A 24,707-nucleotide genomic window follows, 5' to 3' on the forward strand; every position below is an offset into this window, starting at 1 on the left:
TACCGAAAGATTCTGGTAAGGTAACGGTATGAATTTTCAAATACCGCGGTATACCGCTACATACCGTAAATTAAGGTATATACCACCAAAATATAAACACAATTATATATAAAATATATTTTATATATTTTTAAATTATAAAATCTATTGTGAAATATAAATATAATTATGAATAAATTATATTTAATTTATTTTTAGAATTATAAAATATAAATAATATTCTAAAAACTCTAATTTTCTATTTAATTGATGTTGAAAGTCAGGTATACCGCAAAAGTAAGGTATACCGAACTTTGGTACGGTATATCGAAAATGAGGTACGGTATCGGTATGAAAATTCGTCATACCAGAAATAAGGTACACCGAAGTTCGGTATAACGAAAACTTTGATAAAGTAAATATATGACTTTTTCGCATACCGTATTTACGGTAAGGTATACGGTATGATGGTTTGTGTGAGGTATACCGTACCTACCCACCCCACGCATATAACACACCCCATCAACATAAATAATTACATCTATCCAATTTCTGTGTCATACCCGACCCGACCCATGATGATGGAGCGCCGGCAGTGATCCAAACCCGATGGATAACTCCAGAATCTTCATAGATCACTACGCACAGTCGCTGTATTGAGTTGAACCAGAATCAACAGAACAATTACGGCGTTGTTTCCGATTCCATACTCCATTGCTTCTCTTTGTTTATTAAGATCTTAACTGCTTTTTCCACGATTGCTTTCCAAGTAATTTCCTCACTCCTCAATCGTTTATCGCAAACACCTTTATTGAAATCAACGATTGAGCCAGGAACCATTCAATTTTGCTGTCTATGCTAACTAATTGTTTAATTTTCCGTTTTTGAATAGAATTTTGAGGAATTCTAAAAGAGTGTAGTTGCTAGCTGACATTTGAGATATCGTTGAAGATTGGAGCGATGGTGGAAGTGGAGGAGCACCAGAGACCACATTCAGGTGATTTGTCTTGTTTCAATTTCAAGCTGCGTGTAATTGTTTAAGATGATAAACTTTTTGAAGTGATAAATCATGCTTCTTTTGCAGATCAAGATGGGGAAGATGATATAGTTGCTGAAGGCGTCTCTGTTGTTCATGGAGAACCTCCTCAAGATGAAACCGGTCCTCCTAAAGTAGATTCGGAAGTGGAAGTTCTTCATGAGAAAGTGAGGAAGCAAATTATTAAGGAGGGCCATGGCAAGAAGCCATCGAAATATTCGACTTGCTTCTGTGAGTCCATTCAGAAACTTGTGTTTGGTGCTTCAGTTGTTTGCTGGTTATAGAATTAACATATTCAACAAACAAGTTACATTCTTTCAACTTTAACAGATGCATTGCTCTAGTCAATGATCATTTTCAAATCTTTATCTACCCAATCCTTTTTACCAATGCTGCTGCAAGACTGATGTCATCTCCTCATTTTACAACCAAACATTAGTTTTAGTTCTATTGAATTAGCAAGAGAATTTTGTGAATGTAAGTTCTGTCACATTTGATTTCATTGAGGTGTCTCAGGATGTTAATCCTCTTCTTCATTGTTTTGTCCCGGCAGTGCATTACAGAGCATGGACTGAAAGCACACTGCACAAGTTTGAAGACACATGGCATGAACAACAACCCCTAGAGCTTGTCCTTGGAAAAGGTGCTAAGGGTTTTGCTATAGTCTTTTCCATTTGGCGTATCTAGATATCCTCTGAAGTACTCTTTGTTGCTTTTAATGATGATTTACTCTGATACATATGTCTCTTGTTTCTTGGAACTGCATTATATATTTTTGATTGCTCTTGATTCCAGAGAAAACTGAAATGACTGGGCTGGCTGTTGGCATTTCATGCATGAAAGCTGGTGAACGTGCCTTGTTACACGTCGGTTGGGAATTAGGGTACGGAAAAGAAGGAAACTTTTCGTTTCCAAATGTAGCCCCAATGGCAGATATTGTCTATGAAGTCGAATTGATTGGTTTTGATGAAACCAAAGAAGTGAGTGCTGTTTATCTGGGCTCATAAATGCATAAGATTTTTAATACATTACATTCGTGGAAAGAAATTAACATTGTGGTTGAAATTATATGAAGGGGAAAGCTCGTGGTGACATGACAGTAGAGGAGAGAATTAGTTCTGCAGATAGAAGAAAGATGGATGGTAATGCATTATTCGCTGAGGAAAAGCTGGAGGCAGCAATGCAACAGTATGAAATGGTAGCGGTCTCTTGTTCCGCAAACTAGTTTTGTAATTAGTCTCTATCATTCATCCATTAATCAATTATTGATTGATCTTCTAGGCCATAGCATATCTGGGAGATGACTTCATGTTCCAATTGTTCGGGAAGTACCGCGATATGGCGCTGGCAGTAAAGAATCCTTGTCACCTTAACATGGCAGCATGCCTGATAAGACTCAAGCGCTATGATGAAGCCATTGCTCAGTGTGGCATTGTACGTGGAAATTTTGGTGTCATATTTCAGTTTAACTCTGTTATTATAGAATGTCATTGCACCTTTTCAAGCTTCATCGGAAAATCCCAATCAAAGAAATATTTCAACTATATTTAGTATACACTCTTTCAAGATGATAGTAAGAATGTCGAGAACTAACTTCTTTCTCCTCTTCACAGATAGTCATGTAAATGGAAAAGTGTTAGTAAAGAAAACCAAAGAACCACTCTATCCTTATAACAAACAAATTAGACATCTAGTTAGAACATAAGTTGCATCTTCTGAATAAATTATGATGACATTTAGTAGGGAAAGATAATATAGAAAAAGCAATGGTTTTATATTGTTACTAATAGGTCGTGTCTGTCATGGTCATGGTTGTGTATTCTTTCATGAGAAGCTATGTGACTTGTTTGTTTTCTAAAATATTGATGAGTTTAACTAAATGTGCTTTTCATTTACACGACTCTTTGAATTGCTTCTCAGCTTGATACTTGCATTTGTTCTTCTTGATTAAATTGTTTCCTCCTGCACTTCCCTAATTACCATGATGGCATCTACGCACCTGCACTAATGATTCTGTCAGTAGACTGTAATCATTGCCTGCAATGATTTTAGTCTATTGACTGTTTAAGGCAGGTAGTCTGTTAACAAGATGTATTATCCAGTCAGAAATGGTTGTAACAAATGTTGTGAACTGGTTCTGCATACTGCTATAACAAAAAGTTGATGCACTTTTCTGCCCAATTATTTAGAACATGTGAATGCCTGAGAAATCTTGGAATAAGCTACTAACTGGATAATTCTTTACAGGTCTTGGTGGAGGATGAAAACAATGTGAAAGCACTATTTCGGCGTGGCAAAGCTAGAGCTGAGCTTGGGCAGGTTGATGCTGCTCGTGAAGATTTCCTCAAGGCACGAAAATATGCCCCAGAAGACAAAGCAATAGCAAAAGAGCTGCGTCTGCTAGCAGAACACGATAAAGCTGTTTATCAGAAACAGAAAGAGCTTTACAAGGGATTATTTGGAAAAAGTCCAGATCCCAAGCCGAAACCCAAAAATTGGCTGATATTAATCTGGCAGTGGTTGCTCTCAATATTTTATAGCCTTTTCAAGCAGAAGAGGCAGAAAGATGATTGATGAGTGGTGAGCGATATACATATCAAGTTTGTTGCTATCTAATCAGATGCTGTTACCGATTGCACAACTCTGTAAGCGTTCTCTCAGAATGTTTGTTATTTAACAGCCCATTTCAGATTGCACTTTTGTTTGCCTTTAATTCCTCTGTTTCAGAGCTGTTTAAGGTGAAGTTTCTCCTCAATTTCTTAGAACTTGATATGAATTGTATTCAGTGATTTCTTCTTTCATATTGTTACAAAAGTAATCAAGGTGCAAAATATATAGGAATCATACACGGCATATACATATATCACAGCATAAAATGCATGATTGATTGATCTAGATCTATAGTTACAAGTTAGTCCAGCAATTAGCATCTATGCACACTGAGGGCATACAGTCTTCTGTGGCATATAGATATACACAGTAAACGATAGGCTCGTCAGAGCTAAATCCTTCCAGTCCCCCTTTATTTCCAGTTTTCTCAAAGACAAACAAAAGTTTCTGCAACTTCATGCCCTTTGTCTTCCTTAGTTCCCATGTCTGTTTTCTCGTTGTCTGGATTGCAACTCTGGCAGGAGACAATAGTGATCATTCGCGGTAGGGATGATTAGAACTGACTTGTGTTTGTGGTGTCATAAATGAGTGAGTGAGAGAGCAGCCATGGATGAACCCAAGGCAGTTTTTATTCTTAAAATGCTTTCTTTAAGCGAATGAGAGATTTTGATTTGTCTAGTTTTACTTTTAATAAGAAAACAAATGGGATAATGAACATTTACTCCATACAAATTGTACTTGAAACACAAACAAATAAGATTGTGTGGTATGATTTCATAGTAACTAGTTGAAGGCGAGCATAGACTCTTGTATTTCTTCGAGCGTGCGACCTTTGGTCTCCGGTACCAGCTTCACGATGAAGATGATAGTGAGACCGCACACACCTGCGAACATAAAAAACGTGCCTGCAACCACAAATATTCATCCACTTATACATCTCTCTCTCTCTCTCTCTCTCTCTGTGAAACTATGAAGTAGATTAAATACTCACCTGCTGAGCTCCACTCTGCTAGAAAGTTGAATGAATATGTAATGATCCATGAACCCAACCAGTTCACCACTGTCACCATGCTTCCTGCTACTCCCTTCACATTTATCGGAAATATCTGAAACAACGCAGCAATGCAGTCGGATTTTGTGACTTTACTTCAGTTCAAACACATGCGTGGAAGCAGAACTTGTACCTCGGACATCAGGACCCAGGGGATGCCTCCCATTCCCAAGGAGAACGAACCTCCAAATATCTGATCAAAGCACAAGAAATCACTCAGTGTTAGACTGTGTTCCTCCTTACAACTTTTGAGACGTGCTTCGTTTGATTACCAAGACACCAACAAGTGCAAGAAAGGGGCTTGAATCCCACAGCTTAAGGTCCTGTAGAGACAGATGAACAGAACTCGAAAATCAGATTCAAGAATTAACATATTGAGTGTGAAACACATTTGTATTATTGTACATGATCATAACCTGTAACAGGAATGATAATGCAATAGTCAAGCAGCCCAAGAAAGTTCCTGCTACAGAGACCTACAGCAGCACGAGACCACGTCATCATTCCCGTAGGGCTAAAGAAATATGAAAAAGTAGTGTACAAGTGATCACCAGGAGTAGTGGGCGCCGTCCAGACTTATCCATCAAGAGTGTCCCCAAAACAGTAAGCGGGACCTGGAAAATAGGGCTTGTGAGAAAATTGAGGAGTTGAGACTGCTAACAATCAACAAGACAAAAAAAAAATCTGGGACCTGAACAATGACCATTGCTGTTGTTCCTACTTTATCTGAAAAACCTGTAATAAGCCACCGGTTGATGAATAACAGGATATTGCCTACCAGTGAGATGATCGATCAACTGAATGACGCAGGGAGAACTGGTTTACCTGCTGATGAAAATATAGCATTTGCATAGTAGGCGATTGCGTTGACCCCTCCAAATTGTTGCAGAACCATTAGCCCTACTCCAACCTAGATGTATTTGGAAAATTGGTCATTTTTCTAAGTTGTACATTTTGACTGAAGATCATTAATAAGAAGGAGCATTACTATAAGCGAGTGGGCATATTTTCGTTGAAACAGGTCTATTAGGCCGGATTCCTTCAGTTGTTCGAGGGATCTAGTATAATCCTGTAATGAGCTGATTCATATTAATATATACATAGAGATAGGTGGTCTATATGCATTCATGCACATGAATAAACTCAAACACATACTCTGATTTCAGTTGCTTCTTCGAAAATATCAGCCTTCTTCCCTCTAAGGCGTAGCAAAGATGCTTCACTGCCTTCCCACTTACCAACCTTAGCCTGTACAGAAGACGAACGGATCTGATCAAAAGCACTATCGAATCATTCCTCTTCCCAAACCTAAAAAAAAAACTGTAAACGAGCTTACCAGCCACCGAGGAGACTCTGGCACGAAAAAGAGGCCCACGAGCTGTACAAGGCATGGAATAGTCCCTGAAATGAGTTACAGATCTTCTATTCAATTCACACGTGAATATGACAAAGACTGTCTGTGGAAACAAGATTACCTGTTAAAGCCAAGAGGCGCCAGTTGATGACATTACCAACAAGAAACATTACGGAGACACCACAACATATCATCAACTAAAGAATTGGAAGCACTTTCATCTCAGTATCTATATCACAAACTCCTGTTGAGAGCAAAGAGAGATTTTTCAGTTACCTGATTAACAGCTGTAAATGCTCCTCGGAGATTCTTAGGCGTGATTTCTGCTATATATACAGGTACCTATTCCATTTTCTACAGATGAAAGCGCTTCAAAGATAAAAATATGCAAAGAAAAATGGAGAAGAGATAGCACGCACCACATATGAAAGAAGTCCAATCCCAAATCCCGTTGACAGCCTCCCGATATCAAGCCACCAAGCATTCTGTTGCAGTCAGTAAGAGAATGTTGATATATTAATTATATTGAGATCTCACAAACCTCTATTTGTGAAGTCATATAGTACATATAAATGAGATTTAACTAAAATTATATTTTTCCCTACCATGAAATATATTGTACTGTACTAGAACACAATAAAAGTTGTAAAATTAAAACAAATAAAGCCGTACACGCACACATCGAAGAATCAGAGGTTGATACCTTAGAGAAGGCTATCGCAAGCCACCCGAAAAGATTGAACAACTCAGCAAACCACATTGCCTGCATTAGTTGAAAAATGATACAAGAGAGATTCATGGGCCATAATTTTGTAAGATTATTCAACCAAAAAGTGCAATGAATGAAGGCTTACGCCTTTCCTGCCGAGGAGATCAGCTATCTTCCCACTCAATACCGCTCCTAACATAGCTCCAATGGTTGATATTGACCCAAACAGCGAATACTATCAGGTGGAAAAAACAAATTTTTATTGCATTACAAAATTATCAATATATAGATACATAATAGTATCACACAATTTCCAATTGTCAAATCAATTAAAAAGGATCTCTGTAGACTAGAACAGAATAGAATTTTCAGATTCTTGAATCATGTTCAAAACAGGCCTTAATTCAGAGATATGTTCTTAAGTTAGATGCTTCAAAACATTATCTTCTCCACCATTGAGTGTCTAATCAAAGATATAATTAGTGGTTGGACAAGAGAAAGTCGATATTAATCCAATTTTCCAGAACTTAGGATCCTTTTTTATTTCTTAGAAGAAGAAAGGGTGAAGAATTACTAAGTACTAGGGATATTGAAAAGGGGCAATAGAAAGAAAGAAAATGCAAAGGCAGCAATTTCCATTTTCCAACAACAAAAAGCTTAAAGGTAAAAGAAAAAGAAAAGAAGACATGTTTACAAAAAAAAGTGAAAAACACATGACAACATGAATCATATAAAGGTGAAACAACGCAACCTTAAATCCACAAAAGAAAAACTCGTTTTCGTACCTGTGATAATGAGAGGGCAAGATCGCGGAGAATGCCAGATTGAGCAGGAGATGAAAATCCCACCTGCATCATAGTAATTCATATCATCATCTTAGACTCTTCTAGTATTTTTCAGCAATAACTTACAGCACAACCAAAGACATAGGATCCGGACACAGCCACAAAGGTGCTGAGAACAAGAACAGCGCTGCTCTTCCCCTCTCCATCTCCATCTCCATCTCCATCTCCATCTCCTCCAAGCAAAGGACTGCGGTTACTCACTTCATCAGCTGAGCTACGCGATTGCGATTGCGATTGCGACTCCATTCACTTGGGAAGTAAATACTCCTAGTAGATTATCGAAATTAATCCACAAAGATGTGCTGTGGATTTGTGGACTATAGAGTAGTTGTAGCAGACTTAGCAATTACCAATGAGAATGTCGTTCTCTTTTTGTCTCATATCCGATGCTCACAAATCACAATTTTTTTACTCTAACAAATGGTATTTTTTCGGGACAAATGGAGTAGTATATTTCTAATATACAATAATATAATACTCTCAACTAAAGAATAATAATATGAATTTTAAGGCCTTGTTCGGTTGGTTAGATTAAATAGTATGAGATAGCTCAAGATGGGCTTTGTATAGGATAAAATTAGTATTGATTTTGATATTATTGTTTGGTTGATTATATTAATTATATTTACTGTGGTTAATTAAAATTATAAATTTAATTTTAATTAATTATGAAATAAATTCTTGTGAATGAATCAGGTGATTCTAAATTATGTGACTCACTCGTTAATGTTTTAATTGATGACACCAACTAAGAGAGAGAAGAGAGGGGTGAGATTAAATTAATCGGAGGGTTTAGTTGTGCGATAAGTTGTCGGCCTTAAACACTGAAAATGTCACCATTGAGATGGGCTTGACACGGGCCATACGGGCTGAGATTAATTTGGATTGCGGCAACCGAGCATCGAATTAGTGAGTAGGCGAGACACAATGTAATATAACCAACCGAACGCCTCCTAAATATAAGTATGCTTGCTTTTATCATATGTTCTCTAATTAAATGTCAACTCGTCTTCCATGTCATTTTTAATAAAACGGAATCTATCATCGGTTGGAAATTGACACCCCAATCAAAATTTGTTTGTCAAGTCTGAAGTTCATGATAAAATGTAAAAAAATTCAAAATTTACGTGATATTACACGCCAATAACCCTATTAATTAAGACATGATGAATATTAGTATATATTTTTTTAAATTAATAGCGTCTCATTTGGTTGATAAAAGGTTGTTCCAAATTAAGTCATCAAGTGGGATCCAGGTATCCAACAAAATGTTCTCATTTCATGTGACCGTTCACACGATTAATTTAATTATTGTATTGTTTCATAGCACAGGCCAAGATATTTTTAAAATATAGTAGTACTATATTGTTTTTAGATTGTGAATCGGTTAAACGATATTAAAAACAGTATCATTACATAAAAATTACTACTATAAAATTGTACTCGCATATAACATTAACCAAAATAAGTAACAAAATTTTAGTTACAAAGGGATTAAAAGTACATATAGATCAATATTGAAACATACTCCCTCCATTTCTTTATAACTGGATCATTATTCCATTTTAAAATTTTCTTTATATTTAAATTATTTTCATATAGTATTTTGCATGCATATAATTAATATACTACTAATGTGGCCCGGAATGTCAATTATGATCAAAAATAAAAATAGAAAGCAATGTAGCCCTGAGTGTCATTTATGTGGCCGTTTGAAAACATTAACCGTCGTGGATAAAATAATTGTTAATTATTAACATTAAGTTATTGTTTTAATTTACAGTATCATTTAAATTATGGTATAATTAAATGCGTTTTTTTTTTCTTTCAAATCTTAAACGATTATGTGATTAGGATAATGCACACGCTGTGCAGGCCACTGAGTGTTAAAAGTTGTAAAATTTGAAATTGATAGAAATAGAAAATAGAATGTGTGGCGAAATGAAACAAATAAATGTCTTATATCAATATAAAAATAGAATTAAATCACTACATAATGGAGTATCTTTGAAGGATCGTTATCTTCTTCAATTTCATAAACTAAAATAATGTCAATTTATATTAATTTCAATTGTTTGTTAATTTCAATTGTTTACATTAACTCAAAAAAAAGAAATCGTGCATTATAAATTGTACCCACGTAACCGGAGGCGTAAGCACTAAGCAGCACGCACCTAAAAACCGCCTCCACTTCCAAATTCCCAATCATTCATTCCGCCAAAAATATCCAACACCAGAAACCACCTGCTGCAACAATGGCAACCGGAATGAACAGTATGGCATTCTCAGACTCCGACGAAGAGGAAGAAGCCTTCTCTCCTCACACGCTGAGAATGTTCCTAGCCCTAGCTGCACATCTCAACTGGCCTATTTACCAACTCGACGTCAATGCCGATCTCCTCTGCGGAAAATTGGATGAAGTAGTCTACATGTCGCAGCCGCAAGGATTTCTCGCCCCTGGCATGGAGAACATGGTCTGCAAACTGAACAGAGCCATCTACGGCTTGAACCAAGCGCCGCGGGGATGGTATGCCAATCTCGACTCCTATTTTCTCCAAAACGGCTTTCAAAGAAGCGCAAATGATCCCACGCTCTACACCAAGAGGAACAGAGCAGTCGCCGGCGGCAATCTGTTGCTCGCCGTTTGCGTTTTTATGGATGATGTTATTTACATGGGAGCATCTCCCTCTGTCACCACTGAATTCAAGGAGAGGATGATCAATTTGTTCGAAATGACGGATCTAGGGCTGATGCATCATTTTCTAGGGTTAGAAATCAAGCAGGGAGAAGGCGGCGTGTTCGTCTCCCAAGCAAACTACGCAGCAAATCTCCTTCACCGCTTCAATGTGACGAACTGCGAAGCCGCGATTACTACTCCGATGAGTGTCGATGAGAATCTGCGGGCTGAAGATGGTAGCGGCAAGGCTGATGCGAGGAGATTTCGGAGTCTGGTTCGAGGTCTGGTTTGTTTGACTCGTACCAGACCCGACATTGCATTGGCTGTTGCTAGGGTTTCTGAATTTGTGCGTAAGCCGACGAATCAACATTTTGGAGCGGCTAAGATGATCCTTGGCTACATAGCTGGAACGCGCGATTTGGGGATTTGGTATTCGAATGGTGTTGAATTCAAATTGAGTGGCTTCACCAGCAGCGATCGGGACGGTGATAGGGGAAGTAGGTCGGGCTTCGTCTTCAGTTTCGGATCAGGAGCAGTAACGTGGAGCTCGAGGAAACAAGGAGTGGCAACACTTTCAACGTCGGAAGCAGAGTATCTGGCCGCGGCTTCTTCAGCGTGCAAAGCAATGTGGCTTAGAAGGCAGTTGGGTGATTTGGATGAAGAACAAGAGGACGCAACTGAGATTTTGTGTGGGAATGGGATCACTAAGAAGCCACTGTTGCATGGAAGAACAGAGCACATTGATGTTGAGTTAGATTTGATAAGAGAGTTGGTTAGTGGTGGTTTCGTCTCTCTGAAATACTGCAAAGATTCTCAACAACTTGCTGATATCTTCACTAAGCCTTTGCCTCGTGAGAAACATGTCGACTTCACGGCACGACTTGGACTTTGCACTTATCGATCGAGGGTTCGTTGAAGATTGGTGAATATCATCCTTATCTACAACCAAACTTACCTTTTACCGAGTAGTTCTTATTCCTCGTTCCATCTTGCTTGTGAAATTTTCAAAGATTAATCAAGGAAAGAACATTTTGCTATGAATATGTTTTGAGTCTTGACTTCTCTTGTTTAAGAATCTCAGTTTCAACTAGTAAATTCATTATATCATGATCAACATATCCTTTAATACAATCGTGTAAAACAATTATGAGATGATGGATACTTGTATTTCCTCTAGTGTTCTGCCATTGGTTTCTGGAACCAGCTTTGTGATGAACACCATTGTCAGACCACATACACTTGCAAACACGAAAAATGTGCCTGAACCAAAACCACCACTCTCAGATCCAACTCTTTTTTCCACACCAACAATTGAAAATCACAAACTGGAACAAAGACTCACCCGCAGAGCTCCACTGTGCTACGAAGTTGAATGAATATGTAACAATCCAAGAACCGAACCAGTTAACAAGATTCACCAGGCTGCCGGCTAAACCCTTGGCATGTATGGGAAATATCTGAAATAATAGAGCAATGAGATGTATCAAGTGCTTTTCAACTTTAGTGGATGTTTGAGGATTTAAACTGTCTACCTCGGACATTATGACCCAAGGAATAGCTCCCATGCCTAAGGCAAATGACCCCTTGAATATCTGATCAGATACATAATTAAAATCTTATTTAACTAACTTTAGATACACAAAAAGTTCGGCAAGTAACGTTGCACTTGCATTACCAAGACGCCACCAAGTGCTAGAAAGGGACTGAAATCCCAAAGCTTAAAGTCCTACAATGGGAAAAAGCTATAAGTTAAACTCTCTACTCAACCAATATGCAGCAAATTAGACTTGTGTATGTGTGTCACCTGTAACAAGAATGATAATCCAATAGAAAAGCAGCCCAAGCAAGTTCCAGCGGCAGAAACCTGCAGAATCAGACTCTGCATCTTTACAGAGATGAACAAATACAAAGACATAGAACTAGCCGCATGAACAGGTACCAGTAGCAGTGGTCGTCTTCCAGATTTATCGATTAGGAGTGTTCCTAAAATGGTCATTGGGATCTGAAAATGGGAATATATTGTTAGTACGGGGAGTGGCGCCTAAACTGTACGGAGAAAAAAGGAATTGTGGAATCCACTAACCTGAAGAATAGCCATCGCGGTTGTTCCAACTTTGTATGAAAAACCTGCCAATAAACCCAACAATTAGTGTATCTTTTAGTCATCTGAATCACTACAAAATAACTAGTTTACCTGCAGACGAAAATATTGCACTTGCATAGTATGCAATTGCATTCACCCCTCCAAATTGTTGCAGTGCCATCAACCCTACTCCAACCTGAGTAAATTGGGAATTTTTCAGTAAAAAATCTCATGTCACAGAATTTATGAAATTCAAGCTAAGGAATCGACAAAGCTTTACTATGAGAGAGTGAGCATATTTTCTTTGAAACAAGTCCACCAATCCAAAGTCCTTGACTTGCTCAGGAGTTCTTGTATGATCCTGTGATTGGTAGCATATGTATACAAAGTATCCAAGTCAAATAGTTAGAACAAAAAAAAAGGTCACCTAAATACATCCACCAGTCGGAATCGAAAACCAAATAGTTACTCTAATTTCTGCTGCTTCGTCAAAAATATTGGCACTCTTTCCTCTGAGGAATACCAAAGATGCTTTGCTCCCATCCCACCGACCAATCTTAGCCTGCGAAGAAAATAAGTACGACCGATTCAACACCCTCTCAACTTACTGACCTTCACCAAAATTCTCTACAAATTTACCAGCCATCTTGGAGACTCTGGAATGAAAAAGAGGCCTATAAGCTGTACAAGGCATGGAATAATTCCTGAAATGAAGTCACGGAGTAAATGTTGTTTTCTCTTGACTAATGACTATTGCAAAGACCATGGAAATGAAATTACCTGTTAAAGCCAAGAGGCGCCAGGGGAGGATGTTACCGACAAGATATGTTATGGAAGTGCCACAACATATTAACAACTAAAACATCAGAAGCAGTTTATATCAGTAGTATACATAGAAAATGACTACATGAATTGAATTTGAAAGAGTGGTCAAGATTTATTGCGTACCTGATTAGCTGCAGTAAATCCTCCTCGGAGGTCCTTAGGTGTGATTTCTGCTATATATACAGGTACCTGTTCGTTTCAAAACTGAAAACATTTATAGATTACAACATACAAAGCAATTGGAATTAAAACTATATGTACCACATATGAAAGAATTCCAATTCCAAATCCTGTTAGCACCCTCCCGATATCAAGCCACCAAGCATTCTGTTCACAGCGAGTAAGACAATGTTAAATATTTAAAAAAAAAAAAAACACACCGATAAATGTTCATCACATGAGTTCGTAAGCATATTTGCTCACCAGTCATTACTTATCTCACAGAGGATAAGCGATAAAAGGATATGAGAGGTCATAGATGCAAAAAAAGTTATTAAGCATAACTCTAATTAAGAAAATGCTGCATATCTTGTAGATTTGTTCAAGTAGATAAATATGTTACTCATCAGAATTAGATATTTCACTAAGGTGATTGCTCTATATGTAAGTTCCTACTTCCTAGCACTCAACTATTTATTTCATAATTGAAGCTTTTCATTTCCATCTAGTCATCTTTGAATCAACTCTTTTACTCTTGCAATAGATTGATGATTAAAAGGTATTCTGCTGAATAACTACCATAGCATGACTGAGGTTGATTTATATTTTTTTTTCTCTAATATTGGATTTAGAAGAAGTTGTTTTTTATGTCCTCTTTTCAATCGTAAAAACATTGTATTGAGTGCATAAATTAGTTAATTCATCAGATGTGTACAGTGAAAAAAAGAATTCGGGTGTAGGTACTAGGTACCTTTGAAAATGCTATTGCAAGCCATCCAACAACAGTAAACAGCTCTGCTAATCCCATTGCCTACATTAATTGGCCAGTATTACAAGAGATGACAGAGTAACATACACGAAACTGAAAAATACTCAACTACATAGAATGTAAGAATGAAAAGGTCTTACTCCTTTTCTTCCTAAGAGATCTGCTATCTTCCCACTAACTAGTGCTCCTACCATAGCTCCAATAGTTAATATCGACCCAAACAATGAATACTGCAAAGTGGAATTTCAACGAAAGGTATAGAAAATAAGTTACTTATAAGACAAGTATATAATTTGTTTACCATATATAGTACAAATATTTAATCTGTAACCATGTACTATTTAGGGTCATTTAAGCCAAGAGTTTGATCAAGGGAGTGAGTCAAATGAAATCTAAACATTCTACAGCAATTAAACTACTCTGTAAAAAGGTATTCTTATACGTACTTGATTGAAACCATCCTTATTGCACCAATATTGATGATTTTCCCACCAGTTTGTAAATGAAGCAAAATAACAGAAAACTTAACAGCCACCAAATTTCATTAAGAGCTCATTCATCTATTTGACAGTTTGTATTCATATAAGATCCTCATGCCAACCATTGGATACAAGTCATCAAATGAAATCCCTAACCTCTCTAAGTAGTTATTATTATTTGTGTAAGCAAAATTGAGGTCTGACTCACCTCAGCCACTGTTAATCCAAGATCATCCACAATTCCTGGCTGCGCAGGCGACGAAAATCCAACCTGCAAAAGTGTGAAAGAGGAACAATTAAATTGGAGTAAAACGGAAGATAATAAGTAAAAAGTATGCGATCAAAAACTCACAGCAGAGCCAAAAGCATATGAACCTGCGACGGCCACGACGGTGCTTAGGACAAGAATAGCGGTGGCGGAATTGTCAGCAACCTCCGGGCTTATCTCTGGAAGCAGAGGGGTTGTGGTGCTTACCGACTCCATTACACGTTGGTAGGGGAAATGAATGAATTGATCAAAATTATAGGTAGTGACGTTTGAGTATTCAATTCAATTGTTGTGGAGAAGAAAAAGGATAGTTGAAATGTATGTATGCATATTACTCTCCATCTTTCCTACTTTCCTTCTGTCTCTATCTCTACTTGTATCTGTTTGACCATTTTTGAGTTTTCAGTTCAACATGTAAATCATCTTTTCTAACACACTATTTTACTATATCTGAAATGTACTCCTATTTGGTACTACTATACATGATTTAAATCCACACAAATAAGTTGTTATGAACTGGTAAAATTCAGAGTAACCTTCTCTCTCCATCCCACCATTATCACATCTTCTCCTTTTTCTCTCTACTTTTATCTCATTACTTTTTTTTGTTAAAAGGCCAAAAGTGGTCCTCAACATATGGCCGTTTTATCAATTTGGTCATTAACATTATCTTTTTGATTATTTAGTCTCTCACAAATGAACTCCGACCTAAATCGGTCCTCCAATTGACGGAACTGTCAATAATAGGCGGTCAACGTCATTTCCGCCGCCAACCTCAGCTTCGGCAACCTTCTAGCAGCTTGCACTCTCCCCCTCTTCAACCTCAGCTTCGGCAACACCTTCAACCTCCCCCCTTCTCCGCCAACTACTCCGCCCCCCTCAACTACATCTGCTCCAACGCCGCCTTCTGATTCTCCGCCTCCGCCAACGGCACCCAATCCGACTGCATCGCCGCCGTCTTGCTCGCCGGCGCCGAGCTCCTCCGCACCAACACCCCCCAGTCCACCCCGACGGCGTCTCCCGGTCCTTCAACTAGGACGTCACCCGCTTCTCCGCCCTCCTCCGTCGCCCCAAACTGACCCTCTCCGTCATGCTAGACAGCTAGAGAACACTGTTGATTATTTCTACACCGGCGCATTCAACGTCAACATTCCCCAATCAAAAACCGCCGCTCGCTCAATTCGATCCCTAGAAAAATCATAAAACGCAATCACCGGTGGCGGTCAGCCGCGCTCAAGAGCAACGAATTGAACATCACGCGCGGCCATGGCGTCTACCGCGAGGTCCTCGTCACTCTCGACGAAATCGTTATGCGGTCGGATTGGGTGCCGTTGGCGGAGACGGAGAATCAGAAGGCGACATTGCAGCAGGTGTAGTTGAGGGGGGCGGAGTAGTTGGCGACGAAGGGGGGGAGGTTGAAGGTGTTGCCGAAGCTGAGGTTGAAGAGGGGGAGAGTGAAGGCTGCTAGAAGGTTGCCGAAGCTAAGGTTGGCGGCGGAAATGACGTTGACCGCCTATATTGACGGTTCCGTCAATTGGAGGACCGATTCAGGTCGGAGTTCATTTGTGAGGGACCAAATAATAAAAAAGATAATGTTAAGGACCAAATTGATAAAACGGTCATATGTTGGAGACCTCTTTTGGCCTTTACTCTACTTTTTTATTCTCTCCTTATAAAAACTATTCCATCTGTTCCGCAATAATACAAACATTTCTTTTCGGCACACGATTTAAGAAAAATTGTGTTAATTGAGTAGATGAAAAATAAAGTAAGAAATGAAGAAGATAAAAAGATAAAGAGAGAATAGAGTAAAAAACGAGGAGAAATGTGTTAGACCATCTCTAATCGTACACCAAAACTCATTTTTAGTGTAGATAATTTCTCCAACCATACACCAAGCTCAAACTTATTTTTGAGTTTTTCAATGAAATAACACCAAATATGGTGTTTACTCCAAAATTTTGAGTTTGAGTTTGAGTTTAATGTAAATGGTTGAAGATGGCCTTAGACTTTTACTAAAAAGTAAAATGACTGCACTACTATGGAACGTAAGGAGTACTAAATACCACTACCTTGGAACCCGTGCCTAAAAAAATGTGTCACGTATGGAATGAAAGGAGTACTACCAAATTTAGCAGCACACATGTGTATGATATAAGCACACCTAATTTCATCACTCGCGATTTTTGTATGTTAGGCATGGATTCAGTAATCCAGATCAGTATATAAACTTAATCAGATACAGATTAGTACGAGGATGTGAATAAGAATGGATATAAATAGATTCACCCTAACATTTTCAATTCTTTTGACATAACAAAATATCCCCAATCAGATATAGCACATGAGAATCAATGTAGTCCATAAGTCACGTGTCTTTGCACCACTATAGAAAGAGAGAAAATAAATTCCTTCGTTCAGGGAAATTTGCCACTTATTTTCATTTCAGTTTATCTCTAAAAATTTGTTACCTTTCATTTTACCATTTTTTGTAGTGGACCCTATATTCCACTAACTCATTTATAGTTATATTTTATTATAAAACTAATATATAAAAATAGGACTCACGGAGGTAGTAGTCACTATTGCTAGTACTACTATACTAAAATACTCCAACGGACTTTAAAATGAGAAAATGGACATCTCATTGTTTCTGAATGTACAAATACAAACACACTGAACACCGGAATTAAAATAACATAAACATCGAAATATAACTTCACATTTACGTCCCAACGAATTCAATAATACTTTCACAAGAGGGAGAAAAAGAAGAGAAAACTAGCATAATAAATATCAAAATGAACGTTTAAATTCAAAGTTATAATAAAGCTAAAATGAGAAAACAAATCTAGTATAACTATCATTGCGATTGATTTGTTTTTCTTTTTCTTTTCTAGAGCTAACATGGGTGATTTGAATTGGAGTATGTCCAATTTTATTAGAAGACATAACACTAGGTTGTACTTCTCTCTCCATCAACGAATAGCAGTCTGTCTTATTTTTTTCGGTGCAAGTTTTAAAAAATATTAAAAAGAAATAGGTGAAAGAAATAAAGTTAGGGGAACATGAACCCCACTTAAAAGAAATAAAGTTAGGGGAGTATATATGAGGCCACTCACAATGGTAGCCTTAAAATCTGGAGTTCATCTCAGAGTTTATCTACATTTTTTCCTATCATATCAGAAGCTCATCTCAGAGTTCATCTCATTTCCACATCATCACTATTTTATATTTTTTTACTTTTAATTGTTAATGTGAAATAAAACGATATAAAATAACAGGAAAAATAATCAAAGACAGCTAATAAAAAAAATAAATTTCATTAAAAAGAAAACATCCTACACTTAAAAAAAATACTCCGTAGAAAAATATAAACAAAAACTCTTGATAAAAATATTGAAAACATTGTGACTAGAGAGAAGTAAAATGTAGAATGAGATAAAATGAAGTGGGATGAATGTGAATATTTGCTGGGGAATGGGGTATATATAGGGGATAAAAAATGAATAAAAAAAGAAAATGAAATCGCCTCAACCGATGGATCTGTTTCGGGGCGGAGAGGCGATGAAGAATGGAATCCGGCTCCCGCTCCACAATGGGAGCCCATGATTGGGTGGTCGATCGTAGGTCTCTCGCTATCACCTATCAGCCATCATTGTGACTACCCTTAGTTTTAAATGATACGTGAGTGAAATGAGTTGGTAGAATGTAGAACGGTTTACCATTTATAGAAATAATGAATCGGGACTCCTATTCGCATACGGAAAGAATAATCCATTATTGTTGGTCACACGCGGCATCAAATAATATAATTAAATAAAATAAGGGCAAAATTGGAGTTTGCCTGTGCATGTGGAATTAGATCTCATCTGGAAAAAAAACAAGAGTCAAATAGCAATTCTCAGGCGTCAAATCAATGCTTTCAACCACTCATCAATTTCATGTTTTTTAACACTACACTCCCTGCAAATATTAATTGGTGTTGTACAAAATAAACCATAGATTTATTGATTATTAATTGGTGTTGTCGAAATTTAATTCAATTTTTATTTAACTGTTGTATGATTGTATCCATGTTATGAAGTTTGACTGCGTAAAGCATTTGAATTTGAATTTGCTTAACCCAACGTCAGTCCATAAATTTATTGAAGAAAGCAAAAGATTAATATTTATAAAAATAAAAAACAAAACGATGACGTCGAAAGTCCTCCCAACCGATCAACTTTAACTTTTTCAAACAACAGTTGACTAATCTTGGTTGATCTAACGTGCACATGAGGCGCACTACGCACCCTGCCCCACCAGATTGTTTACAGTTCCCAAAGCCTTGACCGGTGTGCTATTATGCGCACTTTGCGTATTCAAGTCTTCATCTTTCTCCCAACCCCACTACTTTAACATTTCCCGTTGACTGAACTCAAATCAAATCCCCAACTCCATACAAATCCCCCACGCGCCGCTTTCCTCTCCGCCCACCATTCAATTCCTTTCCTTCTACCTAAAGCTTCGACTTCGAATTTGAGGCTTTTTTGTTGCGAGACTAGGGTTAGGCTGGTGAAGTAGAGCTGACGCTTCTGCCTCCTTTCTCTTTGTTTAATTGTTGATCAATTTCTGCAATTGAGGATATGACTTGCTTCGTATTCTGTCAGCTCAGTTAATCGGTATTTAGTGGTTGATTTGAAATTTTGAGTCGATCTGTTGGTTAATTGTATCAGTGTTGTTGTACCGCAGGAGGTTATTTTGGTGGTTCGTTTGCTTAATTTAATGTTATTATGTTTGTGATAATTGATTATTGAGACTGGAAATTATGAAGAGGTTGAGGTCCAGTGATGATCTGCACTCGTACGGGGAGAAGGGTGCTCTGAAAGATTGGGGGAGAAGAGAAGATGAGGCTGCTCCCCAGCGTTCATCTTCGTCTTTGCACAGGAGCTCTTACTACAGACCATCTGAGAGTGGGAGGAAGGTCTTATCCTCATCAACAGCCAGGTATGATCGGTTAGAAGATGAGAGGGAGAGTTCAAAGTTGATTAGGAAGAGGCCGGATTATGATTTGGAGAGTTATGAGAGGAGAAAGAGTTATGATCGCCATAAAGACGGGAATGGGAATGGGAGTGGGAACGATAGAGGGATATTGAGCTCATCGCCGAGGGCTGGTTATGGAATGGATCAGATGTATCGTTCTCAGAGCTTTTCTGCGCCTAGGAGAGACTTTCCCAAGGGGTTTAGGTCGGAGAGGGATAGGCCTAAAAGGGAGGGTATTGGTGCATCGTGGAGGAGATTCGGTAGTGGGAAAGATGTTGATGACGGGGCCAGGAGTGGCAGTGAGGCAAGTAGAGGAACTAGAGTGGAATCAAAGGAAGTTGGGAAGGCAAAGTCTCCCCAGGGATTCAGAGATGCAAAATCTCCAGCCTGGTCCAAGGATTCAGGAAGTGAGCGATCAAAGAGTGTTGAATGCAAGAAGTCTGAAGAAATGCAAGTAGAGAGTGGCGGTCCAAGCAGTGAACGAGAAGAAGGAGAGCTGGAACCTGATCCTCAACCCGATGTGCCTCTTGCGAAGCCAATTGAAGAGGAAGCTGCTGATAAACAGACTTCGCCTAAGAAGCAGCTCCATAATGAACCCCAGGCTGAAAACGAAATTTCACTGGAAAAGGCGAGTTCCTCATCAGTAGAAAAGGGGAACATGACTAAAGGGGACAGCTGTGACGAGCAAGCTGTAGACAGACAATCTGAGGCTGAAGATGTTATTAGCCAAAATGCTGACTTGCCTGATTATCGGGATACGTCAATCCAAGCGGTGATGGAAAATAGAGATGATAATGATGCAAAAGGAGAAAATCAAGGTGGTGACCTTGCAAGGGATGATGGAACTGAAGGCTGCTTGGAGGAGGTTGCAGATAGCAGATGTGATGAGAAACTATCAACTTTACAGGAGCAACAGGAAGACAGGATTGTTAACAATCAAGTCAATGCAGATGATGTGGAAGTGGCAGGAAGTGTCCAGGCAATGGGCAAAAACGAGTTGCCTACTACAGAGAAAGCAGCCCCAAGTATGAAAGACAAGGGCAAAAGTGTTGCTTTATTGCCCTCTGATGGTATTCTCCTCACAGAGAATTTGGAGGTTGATAACAAACCAAAGGACCTCATAGAAAGTAGAGACATTGAAATGGAAGGCCCAAGTACCAGGGGATTCCAGTTTTTCTCAACTGATCCAATTAAAAAGCCAGAGAAAGTGGAGCAATCAACTCATAGTAAGCCTAACGATGATAAATTGGCTCTTGACCTTTCTCTTAGCTTGCCAAATGTATTATTGCCAATTGGTTCTCAGAGACAAGCTCCGGGTTCTCCTAGTCATACAAGGAGTGTTCAATCATTTGCTAGCTCGTTTCGAACAAATTCTGATGGGTTTACAGCTTCAATGTCGTTTTCTGGGTCCCATCAGTTTACTCACAACCCTAGCTGTTCTCTGACTCATAATGCACTTGATTACGAGAAATCTGTTGGTAGCAAGCCACTATTTCAAGGGGTGGACTGGAAAGCCTTGTCTTTGGAGGAGGCTAAGAGTAAGGAGGGTTCTGCTTATCAAGGAATGCCATCAAGAGAAAATGTCTTGAATCAGCAGTCTCAAGTATCCCAAGGCAACTCCAGTGGACAAGCTGCCCAGCAAAATATGAGAGTTACTGGAGGAAGCTCCAAGATGCCGATTGGTCTTGAAAGGCAATTTAGTAGTAAACAGTTGTCTGGAGCTCAAGGTTTTGGCACTTATGATCATGGACCAGAATATTTGAAAGACCACAGGCAATCTCGGACTGAGAAAGATTCAGGTAGTTTAGAAATGAACAATGGCAGGGATAGTAAAGATCAAGACTTGGGAGTTGGCACTGACCTTGCTGAGTCTATAGTCACCATGATTGTCTCTGAACCAATACATACAATGGCTCGGAGGTTTAATGACATGAATGCGAAGCACGTTCCATCTATTAAAGAGTTTGCCCGTGATATAATCTCAAACCCTGTAAAGCAGTGGCAGTTGAGTGCTTTGCAGAAGGCATTACAGAAGAGGTCAGACGTTACTCTGGATATGCTACTAAATGCAAATCGTACCCAGTTGGAGATATTGGTGGCTTTGAAAACAGGGCTTCGTGAATTTGTTCTGCCGAAATATGATATCGCAACCTCAGATTTGGCAGAAATATTTCTCAATATGCGATGTAGAAATCTCAATTGCCGCAGTCTTCTTCCTGTGGATGAATGTGACTGCAAAATATGTTCGCAGCGGAGTGACTTTTGCAGGGATTGCATGTGTCTTGTGTGTTCAAAGTTTGACATGGCATCTAACACCTGTAGTTGGGTTGGTTGTGATGTATGCTTACATTGGTGCCATGCAGATTGTGGGTTACGAGAATCTCATATAAGAAATGGTCGCAGTGCATCCGGTGCTCAAGGCACCACAGAAATGCAGTTCTACTGTGTTGCCTGTGATCATCCCTCTGAGATGTTTGGTTTTGTAAAGGAAGTTTTTCAGAACTTCATCAAAGAGTGGACTGCAGAAAATCTTTCTAGAGAACTTGAATATGTGAGAAGAATATTTTACGCCAGTGAGGATGTTAGAGGGAAACAACTCCATGAAATTGCTGTGCGGATGCTGTCTAGATTGGCTAACAGATCAGATTTTCAGGAGGTGCAGAGTCATATAATAAACTTTTTCACTGGTATGTTTGCTCTACCTTCTCATTCCAACATGCATTATATTGCAGCTGAAAGAGCATCTTATGAACTTACGTGTAGTGGGCAAGCCTAAAAGTAAAAATACAAAATCTCTTTTGCTCTACACTTCTGTAATCATTGTTCCATCTGTTACTGGTCTTGTGTTGCAGAATCTCTTAGCCCTAGCATGCATGTTTCAATTGCATTAAGCCGTAGAAATATCAATTGTGGATGTGGTTTTGTTTTCTGATAAATGGTGCACTTGTTTGTTAACTCATTTGCATTTCCCGTGTTTCTTAGGTTCTTGTATGTTCTGCAAAGTACTATTGCTGCAGAACTTGATAAGCATCACTATCGATTACCCCAATCATACATGATCTGTTTACTTCTAAATTTGACTTTTCTGCTTAGATAGTAGTAGTACAAATAATTGAACATCCCATGTATTTGGATGATGACTTACTTAGTTCTGTTATGTCTGTCCTATCTAGAAAAGAAGTTAAATAGCACTTCAATCTACTAGAATGGTATCATTCGTTATGCTAGTTTCTAATGAATTGTTTATTTGATAATACTACTTATTTACTTTTTATAACTGTATACTTTTTCTTGTTATTTAAATGCCAGCAGTTGATCATGAGAGTGTCTTATTTCAGGCATCAGCATGCCATTTTTCACTTTGTTTTTTTTCTGAACATATTTTTGATTGCCTACTAGACTGCCTAAATTTGTTTGCATCTTTCTGTTGTCACAGAATCCAATTTGGAAAGGCCTGGCAGCATTCTTGAATCCAGAAAAGAGTTGCCAACAAGAAAACAAGAAGGCAGTAACGGCATTGCTGGGTCCAGCCAAGGAACTGGGTGGATGAAGCCTGTTTATCCAGAAAAGGCTCCTCTCTTGGGAGATCCGGTCGATTTAATCCATGACTACGACACCAATAAGAATGATAAATACACAGTGAACATGGATATCCCAAAAATTGCCCAAAAAGAGCCTATATTTGATGAACTGGAGAGCATTGTGAGAATCAAACAGGCTGAGGCTAAGATGTTTCAACAACGTGCAGAGGATGCAAGAAAGGAATCTGAAGCTCTGAAACGCATTTCAGTGACCAAAAGCGAAAGAATTGAAGAAGAATACACAAGCCGGATAACCAAACTTCGTTTGGCTGAAGCTGAGGAGATGCGAAAGCAGAAGGTGGAAGAGCTCCAGGCTCTCGAAAGAGGCTATCACGAATACTTCAGTATGAAAATGAGGATGGAAACAGATATCAAGGATCTTCTTTTGAAGATGGAAGCAACAAGAAGGAACCTCAGGACATGATTGACAAGGTTAGTGTTGGATGAACTCTCAGTTTCATTGGTAATGTGGCAGGGAGTTTTCGTCTGGTGTTTTGTATCGTGGGCGGATTGACTAATGTGTTTGTTGGTCGATCTGTAGGTTTATCAGTCTTGTTTAATGCAGTGTAGTACTAACTGAAATCTGTACAAAGGGTTGCTAATCTCCCAGTATAGGTTGGAAATATTCCTTGTAATGAAACAGAATATGCTATCAGACTTGGTATTATTTTTTCAATCCACAAGTTCCCAAATTCATTAGTTGGACTTTTGTATGGTATTTTCTTCGTATTTATTTCTTATTTTTTTCAGCAATTTGATGATGAGCTGACACGCGTTAAATAGAAACTTTGAGACAGTACGAGTTTTAATACGAAATTGGTAAAGTACGAGGGATAGAAAAAAAGGGCTTACCAAAAATAGAAAAAAAAAAAAAAAGGCTTCTTTTTTGGGACAGATCAAAATAAAAAAGAAGACTATTTTTATAGAATGAATGGATTATCTAACTTACCCATTCTCTCCTCTACAATATAAAAAAGAAGACTATTTTTATAGAATGAATGGATTATCTAACTTACCCATTCTCTCCTCTACAATATTATTATGATCTTGTCTTTGTATAGATTTTTCGTTTATCAACTCAGTTTTAATTTTATTCAAATTTATTAGATGAGATGATTGAGACTCAAATATTTTACCATGATTGATTATTTAATTTTAGAAAGAAAAACAAATTAGAAATATCTATTTATCATAACAATTAACCCAAATATGTAAAACAATGACAAAATTTTATGTCTTAACTTACTTACACATCGA

The 24,707-nt window shown here is 38.2% G+C and overlaps 4 protein-coding genes across 11 annotated transcripts; 2 read left to right on the forward strand and 2 right to left on the reverse strand.

Moving 5' to 3' along the window:
* Positions 1-559: 559 nt before the first annotated feature.
* On the forward strand, positions 560-3,816 carry TWD1 (FKBP-type peptidyl-prolyl cis-trans isomerase family protein). The gene is made up of 8 exons (XM_089063624.1): positions 560-748; positions 872-976; positions 1,064-1,246; positions 1,569-1,658; positions 1,811-1,995; positions 2,091-2,213; positions 2,297-2,449; positions 3,263-3,816. The coding sequence occupies exons 2-8, from the start codon at positions 940-942 to the stop codon at positions 3,587-3,589; spliced, it is 1,098 nt and encodes a 365-aa protein (XP_088919750.1). The 5' UTR covers positions 560-748; positions 872-939; the 3' UTR covers positions 3,590-3,816.
* A 473-nt stretch (positions 3,817-4,289) lies between these two features.
* On the reverse strand, positions 4,290-7,920 carry LOC125222806 (sugar transporter ERD6-like 5). The gene is made up of 18 exons (XM_048125630.2): positions 7,651-7,920; positions 7,525-7,587; positions 6,885-6,974; positions 6,734-6,793; positions 6,450-6,515; positions 6,307-6,372; positions 6,152-6,227; positions 6,013-6,077; positions 5,832-5,924; positions 5,665-5,745; positions 5,502-5,586; positions 5,368-5,411; positions 5,228-5,290; positions 5,093-5,152; positions 4,949-4,999; positions 4,810-4,869; positions 4,617-4,731; positions 4,290-4,530 (listed from the first exon to the last, which is right to left on the reverse strand). Exons 1-18 carry the CDS (start codon positions 7,828-7,830, stop codon positions 4,409-4,411), a joined length of 1,440 nt encoding a protein of 479 aa, XP_047981587.2. The 5' UTR covers positions 7,831-7,920; the 3' UTR covers positions 4,290-4,408.
* A 3,422-nt stretch (positions 7,921-11,342) lies between these two features.
* Positions 11,343-15,255, reverse strand: LOC125222805 (sugar transporter ERD6-like 5). Of its 8 annotated transcripts, none has more exons than XM_089063619.1 (18): positions 14,952-15,253; positions 14,785-14,847; positions 14,238-14,327; positions 14,080-14,139; positions 13,431-13,496; positions 13,293-13,358; positions 13,125-13,200; positions 12,984-13,048; positions 12,814-12,906; positions 12,625-12,705; positions 12,456-12,540; positions 12,345-12,388; positions 12,201-12,263; positions 12,066-12,140; positions 11,937-11,987; positions 11,794-11,853; positions 11,604-11,718; positions 11,343-11,521 (listed from the first exon to the last, which is right to left on the reverse strand). In XM_089063619.1, exons 3-18 carry the CDS (start codon positions 14,289-14,291, stop codon positions 11,406-11,408), a joined length of 1,170 nt encoding a protein of 389 aa, XP_088919745.1. In that variant the 5' UTR covers positions 14,292-14,327; positions 14,785-14,847; positions 14,952-15,253; the 3' UTR covers positions 11,343-11,405. The 8 variants fall into 8 exon arrangements, with proteins under 8 accessions (XP_088919745.1, XP_047981582.2, XP_088919733.1 ...); XM_048125625.2 differs by having other exon boundaries at positions 11,794-11,844; positions 14,929-15,252; XM_089063607.1 differs by having other exon boundaries at positions 14,929-15,252.
* Positions 15,256-19,206: 3,951 nt separating this feature from the next.
* Positions 19,207-24,126, forward strand: LOC125221871 (protein OBERON 4-like). Its single transcript, XM_089063635.1, has 2 exons — positions 19,207-22,556; positions 23,306-24,126. The coding sequence occupies exons 1-2, from the start codon at positions 19,655-19,657 to the stop codon at positions 23,872-23,874; spliced, it is 3,471 nt and encodes a 1,156-aa protein (XP_088919761.1). The 5' UTR covers positions 19,207-19,654; the 3' UTR covers positions 23,875-24,126.
* Positions 24,127-24,707: the final 581 nt, after the last annotated feature.

The sequence above is a fragment of the Salvia hispanica genome, chromosome 1 (genome assembly GCF_029641045.1).
Source record: "Salvia hispanica isolate PSC_SH4W2 chromosome 1, Shi_PSC_v1, whole genome shotgun sequence".
NCBI classification, from domain to species: Eukaryota; Viridiplantae; Streptophyta; class Magnoliopsida; order Lamiales; family Lamiaceae; genus Salvia; species Salvia hispanica.